We start from the raw sequence: 11,626 nt of genomic DNA, 5'->3' as shown, positions 1-11,626 counted from the left end.
TCGAGGGTGCTAATCCTTCCTCGTGCGTAACCGACTCCCGAACCCGTTTTTCTGAATTTCGTGGACCAAACTTGTTGTTTTAATAAAATCAAACCGTTTATTAAAAACAACCCCTCTTCGAGGTGATCCAATCGCACCTCATAAAAAAAAAAGAGGATTGGTGGCGACTCCCGTTTTTTTTTTAAAACCCAAGTCAACCCCCGTTTTTCATCCAAAAAATGGTGTCAACAGTGAGTATATTTTCATTGTAATTGAATCATACATATAAAAACAAGCAATGAATTTTTTTTTTTAAAAAAAGGAAGATCTAACTGCAATCATTTTGCGCATCTCAGCAGTTTCTTTTTTTTTATTATTATTAAAAAAAAGCTAAACAAAACTGATCTATAGCTTCCATTCAGCGGTTCTCACTGTAGTTTCTTTAACAAAAGAGAGAAAAGAAAACACAAAGCTACTATATGTATAATGTGTATATATATGTGTGTATGTATGTATGTACGTATGAATGAACTAAGGAATAATGATAAATACAGTATGAAAGTAAGGTTAGCTTGATGATGGAGTTTATCGTTTTTGGAAGGTTACCATACAAAAGAAAGCAACAATACGGCTAAGTATACCGGTTAGGACAAGCAAGACCAAACAACGACCAAAATTCTTCAGAGCGTATCCGTACTGCAAAAGCGAACCGCATCGTGTTATCACCCACACTCCGGAATACCTGAAACCCGAAATGAAATGTTTGATCAACTTTCGAGAAAAATGAAAGGGTCGGAGCAACATTCTCAATGAGTAAAACTAACATTTTAGCGTTCGAGACCACAAAGGCTTCTAATGCCCACTTAGTGTAGCATAAGTCGCCTATAAAATCAACAGTCTTGCTGTCACCACCTTGAGTTGCTATTAGAGTCAAAACAACTGGAAGAAGCACTGACCACTGTATTGAAAGAAATGTGAGAGGTGAATTCATATACTTTGTAGTAATGTTAACATTATAATTCATAGCTCTTACCAGTTGAGCTTGACCTGGATCGAAAAGGATAGAGAGTATATAGGCTATGCCGGTTACGCAATATACCAGACAGACTAAAACGAAGTAATTGTCGTAAACGGATGATCTTGGATTGTTGAAGAAGTAGAACATGGAGAGATACACTAAAGGCTTGATTACAGTATTGAAATGGTCGATCGTATCCTTAGCTAGAAAGTAAGCTAGGCTGCTCATACCGGATGAACGTTCTCTCCAGTAGTGCAGCTTATCTAAACCAAAGCTTCTCAAAGCTGCAATCTTGCACAGGAGAGCTGAAAGCAATCGAGATTCGGATCGGTGAGAAATGGTTTAAATCATTAAGAAGGTGAATTAAAGGGAAAATTTAACTTACAAACTCCAATAACTGTGTATGTATAACCCATTGCACCAAATGTTTCATCGCTTACTTCAGCTAGTGTTCCTAAGCAAATTCCGGCAAGCAATAAAATTAAATAATCTACCACTTGTGTCCTAACTTCTCGTAACCGTTGCTTTAGGAGCCTGCAAAGAATCCAGACATTATAACAGGTTAAAAAAAACATGAGTATTCACTATTTAATCAAATTTGAAAGAGATATGAGCATATATATGCTATGTAACCCAGACTTAGGGTGTGTGTCGGATAAAGGTATGTACCGACATGGTTATGCTCTTTTTTTCTTCTTTTTTTTCTTAAGCCATAAACTTGGACGATCATACCTTGAGACCAATGTCCTGATATGTGTTGGACACAGGTGTCGGACATGAATCTTTTAGGAAAAATGAAGCATCCAGGTACATAGCACATAAGAACTTGAACATCTACCTTCCAAGATAGTATCTGTACTGTGTGAATACACCAGGCGTTGTCCTTTCTGACAAATCAGCTGACTTGAAGATATTATGTTGCAAGCGGTCCTTCTTTGTCTCAACAGAACATTTCACATCCTGCCACAACTCGCCAGCAAAGGAATTTTGTTCCGATCCGGTGGCATGAGCACTACTGCCTCCATGTGATGAACTTTCACCAGATTTTCCGGACATTCCCTCAATAGAATTCAGCATATCCATGGGAACAGAATAGCCATTATGAAGCATCCATCTTACCGGCAGCTGTTTAACCGTTAAACCTGTGCCTGTGTTTAGCTTTGTAATACCTTCCAAAATGTCAATGAAGTAGTCTGGAGGATTAGCACGATCAGGTAGATTAATACCAAGGCCAGCAAAATACTCTTCAGCTTTCTTCACTGGCCCATGATATACAGTAAGTCCACCCTTTGCTAGAAGTATCAAATCATCAAACATCCTGTACAAGGTATAGCTGAAATGCAACAAAAGAAAATTGGCATCCATCAATTTCAGCTACTGAGTTATATTGGCGTACTAACATAATTGCCATGATAATAAACTTACCTTGGCTGGTGAACGACCATGCAAATGTTTACACCTTCAAGAGCTTCACGCCGAAGAGCTCGAAGTAGTAGTTGGGAAGATGAACTGTCTAAACCAGATGTTGGTTCATCTAATATTAAAAGAGAAGGTTCCATGACCATTTCCAGCCCAACGTTTACTCGTTTCCTTTGACCCCCTGAGATTCCTCTCTTCTCCACTGTCCCTACTAAAGAATCCCTCACAGCCTGCAGTCCCAAGGACTCAATGACTCTTTCAACAACTAGAACCTTTTCTGGTTTTGCCAGATCGGCAGGGAGTCTAAAATAATTAGGAATCCAGTTAGTGATGAGGGGAAACCAAGAAACTGCTTTTTAGTGTAGAATGCTATGTAATGTAATGCAACAATTCGCAAGTGGAAAATCACACACCAAAAAAAGTAACACCATCAGTGAATGAAAAAGTAAAGGTCTCCTACATGGCTGAAATAAGTGTGGCATACCTGCACCTAGCACTGAACCATAAATTTTCTGCCACTGTCAAGTTTCCATGCACAATATCATCTTGTGGAACAAAACCAATTATTTTCTTATAAGCTTGGATAGACTCATCCTTCCCATTTATTTGAACCGAACCAGTCATGACACAACCTGGAGCTTTTCCAGTTAAAGCTGAAAGAAATGTTGTTTTTCCAGCTCCAGATGGACCCATAACAGCTGAAACCCGACCGGGAGATAATTTCCCAGATACGCTCCTCATTAGATGTATGTTTTTTCCTTTCAAAGTGATGGTTAAATCTTTGAAGACAATCTCAATTGTAAACCTCTTCCTAATAAGTTCATCAACCTCATTAGCCATTGAAATCACACCTGAGAAGGTCAAGTTCTTGTTCTGCTCCTGGAGAGCTTTCTCCTTCTCGATTTGACCATAAGCATATCTGAACATTTGGCTCTGGGTATGCAACTGTTTGCCCTTTGGTGGATTCTTCTTCCCTTGTTTATCTCCAATGTCTATATTAAACCCTTCATGACTTTCAGGGTTATCTTCTATTTCATGTAACATCTTTGTGAGATTCCCTTTTTCCTTCTTTTGTGGCTGCTGAGATGTACCCGTAGATACAGTGGGTGGTAATCCAGCAGCATCTGCTGCTGCAGGTTTAGCTTGGCTTGCTGGATGCTTTAGAGATTTTCTTCTAGAAAATGTACGTGAAAACGATGTTTGCAGCCCAATTGCATGCTTCTTAGCAATTTCTTTCGCCGAAGTCCATTTTTCGCGTGCTTGGGCAGTTTCTCTCACACTTTGAACTGCCTTCTCTCTGGATAGCTCTTTTTTCTTCTCTCGAGTTGCAATAACTTGATCAGAACAGTTGTATATAATGACAATTAGGAATCCTAGTCCAGCCTACATTGGCAAATTCAAGATTCAGAAATTCCTCACCATTGTGTCTGGCTTGATTTTTGGTTAATACTTCACTGAAGAAATTAGCCACTAATAAAGATAACATTCAGAAAGAGCAAATGAACTTCGAAAATTTAATTTTAAAAAGAATGACATGTTCCAATGAATGATATGCCATATTGTTTATAATCAAAATGTAAGCTTCTCACTCACAAAAAGCATGAGGCCATATGCAGTGATGTTTTGATTTGCTGACTTTGGATTACAAGTTGCAAAACGGAAGCACACTGCAAAGTTCAGTTGGTAAAAAGGTTGGTTACCTCTTTCACACGTTGTGAAATGACACAAAAGAAAACAACAGATGAATATGACAGATAAAACCGTAACCCGAGTCAGACTGTCATAGGAACATATATCACAGGGTATAGTTTCTTTGTATTGACCATGCTCGTGAAAATCGAGTAAATTTCACTCGAAAGCATTGTTATTTTTGAAGGAACAAGACTCAACTTAGCAGTAAATTATTTGAGGAAAAACTTACAGAGTTCAGATGTAGAACCTGTCCTGCAGTAATGCCTGGAAGGACCAAACAATCAAACAAAAAATAGTGGTATTTCAGAAAATATGAAGCAGATGGTATTGATGCATTCAAGGAAAAACAAATAAGTATGAAAAGTTGTGGGATAATATCAATACCCCTTGCTGCAAGGAATTTTTTGGATGGTAGACGGACAGTATGATCCACCTGAACAGAACACCTCACTGCTACTCATAACATCGGCCCAAGTATCAGCTCCTCCACACGTATGATCTGGATTATCAGGAGGTAGTTGATAACGGTATCTGAAAAGGAGTTCTGCTACTGATATTAGTGTATGCTAAAGCAGAACAAAGCCACGGATCAAAACGGATCAATGTTTAAAACAAGAATGAACTTACGGGTCACATACGCCGGTACTCGTATTGAGGCTCGCAAGTGGACAGTAAGCACCCAATGGACAAGCTTCAGTGATGAAAAACAAAACAAAATCAGCAATCTTTATTGAGATATTGGCAGGCATAAAAAAAAATATCATGTTCCTTGGTTTCTTAGCAGCAAAACAACGAACGCTTACGTATCATACAAGTAATTCCACGAGGGCAGAAGAATCCTTCACAACAAGCTGAACAATTTTGAACCCTGTAAGGTATCTCAGTGGAGTTTTTTAGATTAATTTTCTGTTGTTTACCGGCACTACAAGCCCATCCAGGCTCACACCCAGAAACCCAAGATGTTAAATTACAGTTCTTATTAGGCTTCAAAAAACTGGACTTCTTTGCTTCACCTCCACTCTGATAGAAACTACTAAAGTAGAATTTGACTTCTGCTGCTGTACATACGCGTTTCATCATGTCTCCTATTGAAAAAAAGAACCCCAAAACAAAATTCATTAAATCCAATAATCTCATCTTATTGATTTAACATTTAAAAAAACCCTTAAATTACTGATCTCAACCTTTAGTTGATCTGGCACATTCGGACAAGAATTTCGGGTTTTTTGAGAAATTAAATGCTGCATTCCAATCAGTTTCCCTGCAGTCCAAGAAAAACAATGAAATAAGAATTCAAAACTAAAAATAACTATTATGAGCACAAATTGTTCTTTTTAATTCTCAGCAACTACTCAAATACTCTCTCATAAGTAATCAAATGATATTCTAAGTTCGAATGTAGGAGGCAGCGAGCATTCAAAGAGCACAATATGGCAACGGATCATTAAAAAATAAAAAACTGAGAAATTACAACGTACGCATCAGTAATTTAAAAGCTGAATTTACAACTAAAATAAACTATAACTTTTCGAGGCGCAGTTTCGTGAGCACAAATCGGTATTGTTGGAATCTGAAGAGCCGGCAAGCATTCAAAAGACAACAATATCGACTTGCAGTGACGGATCATTAAAAAAGAAAAAAGAAAAAATATTTCAAAAAAAAAAAAGGAAGAGAAATTAGAACGTACACATCAGTAATGCAAAAGCTGAATGTACAAGAAAAAATAAACTACAATATTTCTAAGCGCAGCTTCGTGAACACAAATCGATATTCTTCGAATCTGAAGAGCCGGTAAGTATTCAAAAGACAACAATATGGACTTGCGGTGACGGATCATTAAAAAAGAAGAAAAAAAACAGAGAAATCAAAACGTACGTACGCATCAGTAATTCAAAAGCTGAATTTAGAACTAAAAATAAACTACAAATTTTTCTAAGCGAACCTTCGTGAGAAGTCGATATTGTTCGAATCTGAAGAGCCGGCAAGCATTCAAAAGAGAACAATATCGACTTGCGGTGACGGATCATTGAAAAAAAGGAAAAAATTCAAAAAAATTTAGAGAAATTAGAACGTAGATTAGTAATTCAAAAGCTGAATTTAGAACTAAAAATAAGCTACTACTTTTCTAAGCGCAGCTTCGTGAGCACAAATCGACATTATTCAAATCTGAAGAGCCGGCAAGCATTCAAAAGACAACAATATCGACTGGACAAGAAAACTTTTCAAAAAATAGGAGAAATTAGAGCGTACACATCAGTAATGCAAAAGCTGAATTTGGCCTTTATATCGTCTTTCAAGCTAGAAGAAAGATTAGTAAATCGACTAGAAGCGTATTGAGAGAACATTTCAGTAGCGGCGGCGCTGTTTCCGAACTTATCACCGCTAGCTTCATCTTCTTCTTGACATACGACAATAACCAAAAAACTAGATATCAATATTAAAACGTAAAGAAATTTCCATGTTTGGATCTTATTTTTGGTCATCTCAATGACTTATTTTGCAGAAAAAAAAAAGAAAAAAATTATTTATTTATTTACATGAGATGAATTGAAAAAATAAAAATAAACAATCATTTTTTAGATGAAAGAAAGATGGGGAAAATGGAAAATATGTTTTGTTTGGAATTTTTTCAAGGGGAAGAAATGGTAGGGAGAAAATAGTGGGATGAAACCGTTAAAACCGTTAAAACAGGAAGCATTTCACCAACAATATTTTAAATATAATTGTTATTTTTGTTAAAAATAAAGAAAAATAAAATTTACAACTCAAAATCAAAGTCAAAGTCAAACAAAGTTTGAAGAAGAAGCCGTTGAAACTGTGTCGTCACTGTTCCATACGTGTCGAATTTACCTTTTTAGTCTTTATAATATGCATAAGTTGTAGATTTAGTCTCAATAGTTTAATTTGACCAATTTTAGTTCTTCTACTTTTTGAATTGGATAATTTTAAATTTTGAAATTATAGTCCTAACCAAATGGTAGCAGCTGATTGGTTAAATTTTGTTATTAGTCCTATACTGTGCGTAAAATTATATATTTAGTCAATGTTCTTTAGTTGCCATATTTTTCTAATTTTAAAATTTCAATTTTAATGTAAACAACTGTTGTTAAATCTTTTAATTAGTTCTTTTATAAATAATATGTGATAATAATAACCTGACATAACATTATAAATCCGATAATAAATTTATCATATCAAATTGTGAAAATAGCAGAACTTAGTCATCCTCTCTCACATATAAACAGAGACTCTTCACTTTCCTCTCATAAAGAGACTAGCTATGGTCACTATTCTTCTCTCATGGGGTTAGAGTTTCTAGTTCTCAATTGCATTTCCGATCCCGGATAAAAAAGACAAAATATAATAAATAAAATTAAAAATCAAAAAATAAAATAGTAACTGCAGTTTGTAGATTAGAGATGGTGATCGAAGGAGGCAAATGTGGATGTTGCAAAGTCTATCACCATTGTTTTAAAGTTGACACACTTTATTTTTTCATCCGTCTCGCTCTATTACGAATGTATAATCTTTAAAACCATTACGAATGTATAATCTTTAAAAAAAAATTTCATGTATTTTGAATTTATCCATTCTCACTTTACTTGTTCCATTACAATTTAATTTTTGCTTTTTCATCCCTAATACGGATAGTCAACTATAAAAATCACTTTGATTTTTTCATTTTTATTAGTTTCTGTTGCGCGGAAGCGTGTGAAAGAGTAAAATTATTGTACTGAAAAATCACACTAAGTTCAATTCCCAGGAAAGAGAGGTAGATCACGAAGATCACTTAAATACCAAGTCTTTCCTAGCCAGAATATCCCTCTATCGTAATTTAATAGCACAATAAATCACTACAATCACATTCACAAAATATGCAAAACAAATAATAAAGAACACCAGAATTTTAACGAGGTTCAACAAATTTTGCCTACGTCCTCGGGCACTACCAAATATATTTCACTCCAAAAATTACAAGTGAAATTTACAAATAGAGAGAGAGAATAATGCCTTAAGTAGAGAATGGCAATTATGGGATGAAGAAAGTAAGAAATGGTTAGGCCTATTTATAGTTGAGGTTCAAGGATCAACTTGCAATGTCCCTATACAATTAGGGACCAAAATTGCAATTATCCCATGCCAACTTTTAACCCAACTTGCCAACCAATTTTACTTTCTACTTTCGGTGCCCACCCTTTTTGACTTTTCAAACAATGGGTGGGTTCCAATAATCTCCACCTTGAAGATTTGATTAGGATAATCTTATCTTCACACAATTCTTTCTGCCTTTGACAACAATACTTGATAGTGCCTTCTTCAACTGTTAAACTTGCAGGATATTGATCAAGTTCAAACAATGTTCGAACTTGGTTGCTGTTACCACCTTGGTCATCATATCTGCGGGATTATCTGCAGTCTTGATCTTCTGAAGACAAATTTTCCCCTCTTCAATAATTTCCCGCACAAAATGGAATCGTACGTCGATATGCTTTGTACATGCATGATAGACTTGATTCTTTGCTAAATGAATAGCACTTTGACTATCACAATACACGTTAATATGCTCCTGAACCAACCCCAAGGTTTTAGCCATACCTTGTAACCAAATAGCCTCCTTTACATCCTCTATTACAGCCATGTACTCGACTTCTGTGGTTGACAACGCAACTGTAGACTGTAGTGTAGACTTCCAACTTATTGGTCCTCCAGCAAGTGTAAACACATAACCGGTGGTTGATCTTCGCTTGTCCAAATCACCGGCATAGTCAGAATCAGCGTACCCAATAACACCTTTACCAAGTGTATTATCCTGCTTGAACAGTAATCCAACATCTAAGGTTTTCTAAATATACCGTAGAATCCATTTCACAACTTGCCAATGTCCTTTTCCAGGATTATGCATATACCTGCTCACTATACTAACTGCCTGTGAAATGTCAGGTCTTGTACACACCATTGCATACATCAAGCTACCCACTGCATTAGAATATGGAACTTGCAACATGTATTCTCGTTCCGTATTCGTCGAAGGAGATAGTTGTGCAGAAAGCTTGAAATGAGAAGCCAACGGGGTACTTACAGGTTTTGTCTGCTCGTTCATGCCAAACTGCTGTAGTACCTTCTTCAAATACTGCTTCTGAGACAAGCTAACTCTATCATGAGCTCTATCTCTCCATATTTCCATGCCGAGAATCTTTTTAGCTTCTCCTAGATCTTTCATCTCAAACTCGAGATTGAGTTGAGTCTTCAATCTTTCAATCTCAACTTTGCTCTTAGATGCTATTAGCATATCATCAACATATAAGAGCAAGTATATAAAAGTTCCTTCTTGTAGCTTCTGAAAATACACGCAATGATCAAATTTACTTCTTGTGTACCTTTGCCCTTTCATGAACTGATCAAATCGCTTGTACCACTGCCTCGGAGATTGCTTCAATCCATAAAGCGACTTTGTCAGTTTGCAAACCCAATTTTCTTTTCCAGCAACCTTGAATCCATCTGGCTGAGTCATATAGATTTCCTCTTCCAAATCACCGTGTAAAAACGCAGTCTTCACATCAAGCTGAACTAGTTCAAGATCATATTGCGCAACCAAGGCTAGCAAAATCCGAATAGACGAATGCTTCACAACTGGAGAAAACACTTCATTGTAGTCTATTCCTTCTTTCTGAGCGTAACCCTTTGCTACTAATCTAGCCTTGTATCGAATTTCATTTTTATCAGGAAATCCTTCATTCTTTGCATATACCCATTTGCATCCAATTGCCTTCTTTCCCTTGGGTAGTGTCACCAACTCCCAGGTCTTATTTTTATGAAGAGACTGCATTTCTTCATTCATTGCTTGCTTCCACTTTACACCATCAGGGTTACTTATTACTTCTGTGTAAGTAGAAGGAACATCATCATCTGTAATTGGAAGTGCATAGGCCACTATATCATCAAAGCGAGCAGGCTTACGAATCTCTCTTCTTGGCCTTCTATATGCAATTAAATCTTGTTGCTGTAGAGGTTCTTGGGTAGGAACCTGTTCATCATTTGTCCCTTCAATATTAGCTGGATCATTGTTAACCTTTTCAAGCTCCACCTGCTGCAAAGTACTACTGGTTTTGTCATCCTTTTGTGAATCCTTGTACTTCAACATGGTTGATTCATCAAAAGTCACATCTCTACTGAAAACAATCTTCCTTGTATCAGGACACCAGAGACGATATCCTTTTACTCCATCAGTTATACCCAAGAATAATGCTTTCTTTGCTCTTGGGTCTAACTTAGATTCTTTTACATGATAATATGCAGTGGAACCAAATACATGCAAAGAATCATAATCAGTAGCAGATTTACTAGTCCACATCTCCATAGGAGTTTTTCCATTTATTGCAGCTGATGGCAAACGGTTAATTAGATGGCACGCATATGTAACTGCCTCAGCCCAAAATTCTTTGCCCAATCCAGCATTGGACAACATACATCGAACTTTCTCCAGTATAGTTCGATTCATTCGTTCTGCCACCCCATTTTGCTGTGGTGTATCCCGAACAGTGAAGTGTCGCACAATGCCCTCATCTTGGCATACTTGTAGAAATGGATCGTTTTTGTACTCAGTACCATTATCTGATCGAAGTCGTTTGACCTTTCGACCAGTCTGAGTCTCCACCATCTTCTTCCATTTCAGAAATGCATCCAAAACTTCACTTTTTCTTTTCATTAGATACACCCATACTTTTCTTGAATAATCATCAACAAAAGTAACAAAATAGTGCATACCTCCCAAAGAAGCTACTTTGGTAGGTCCCCACACATCACTGTGAACGTAGTCCAGAATTCCTTTCGTATTGTGAATTGCTGGACCAAATTTTACCCTCTTCTGCTTGCCCAGAACACAATGTTCACAGAATTCCATTTTGCAAAAATTTGCACCTTTCAATAAGCCTTGCTTCACCAATGTCTGCAAAGCTTTTTCACCAGCATGTCTCAATCGCATATGCCATAATCTGGTAGCCTCTGAATCTACATCTTTTGTAGAAACTGTTGATGTTGATCTAATAACTGTACTTCTATTTAAAAAATACAAGTTATTTCTTCTTGTGCCTTTCATCACCGTCAGTTGCCCAGCTACTACTTTTAGTAATCGATCTCTCAAAGTGATTGTGAGCCTTTTAGATTCTAGGGCACCTAATGAGATGAGATTTTTCTTCAGGCTAGGCACGTAGCGAACATCTGTCAAGACTTGGATTGAGCCGTCGTGATTCTTCAATTGGACTGTACCCACTCCCATTGTCTTACAAGCACTATCATTGCCCATAAGAACAATTCCACCTTCTAGCTCTTTAAGACTAGAAAACCAGTCCTTATTAGGACACATATGGTAAGTACATCCTGAATCCAAAATCCACTCATCCGTTTGACATGCCATTGCCATGCCAACCAAGCTAAAGTCTGACTCCTCATCATGCTCCGCTACACATGCATTAGAAATAGCCTTGCCCTTTTGTAGCTTAGGACAATTCTTTTTCCAAT

General features: G+C 36.9%; 1 protein-coding gene across 1 annotated transcript; it reads right to left on the bottom strand.

Annotated features, from left to right (window-relative positions):
• Positions 1-296: 296 nt before the first annotated feature.
• LOC107929985 (ABC transporter G family member 28) lies at positions 297-6,707 on the bottom strand. The gene is made up of 14 exons (XM_016861566.2): positions 6,359-6,707; positions 5,293-5,369; positions 4,912-5,193; positions 4,736-4,799; positions 4,493-4,639; positions 4,338-4,372; positions 4,010-4,083; positions 2,901-3,799; positions 2,423-2,719; positions 1,836-2,330; positions 1,383-1,531; positions 1,013-1,302; positions 804-937; positions 297-721 (listed from the first exon to the last, which is right to left on the bottom strand). Exons 1-14 carry the CDS (start codon positions 6,589-6,591, stop codon positions 565-567), a joined length of 3,333 nt encoding a protein of 1,110 aa, XP_016717055.2. The 5' UTR covers positions 6,592-6,707; the 3' UTR covers positions 297-564.
• Between the last annotated feature and the right edge of the window lie 4,919 nt (positions 6,708-11,626).

The sequence above is a fragment of the Gossypium hirsutum genome, chromosome A13 (genome assembly GCF_007990345.1).
Source record: "Gossypium hirsutum isolate 1008001.06 chromosome A13, Gossypium_hirsutum_v2.1, whole genome shotgun sequence".
NCBI classification, from domain to species: Eukaryota; Viridiplantae; Streptophyta; class Magnoliopsida; order Malvales; family Malvaceae; genus Gossypium; species Gossypium hirsutum.
This window is presented reverse-complemented; position numbering and strand designations above follow the sequence as displayed.

What these genes read in the sequence shown, in the direction of transcription:
- LOC107929985 (XM_016861566.2), bottom strand. Translation starts at nt 6,591, where the DNA reads ATGACCAAAAATAAGATCCAAACATGGAAATTTCTTTACGTTTTAATA. An exon ending in CATATGGCCTCATGCTTTTT is followed by an intron (nt 3,800 to 4,009) that starts GTGAGTGAGAAG and finishes TTGCCAATGTAG; the next exon opens with GCTGGACTAGGATTCCTAAT. An exon ending in GTGGTCTCGAACGCTAAAAT is followed by an intron (nt 722 to 803) that starts GTTAGTTTTACT and finishes TTCGGGTTTCAG; the next exon opens with GTATTCCGGAGTGTGGGTGA.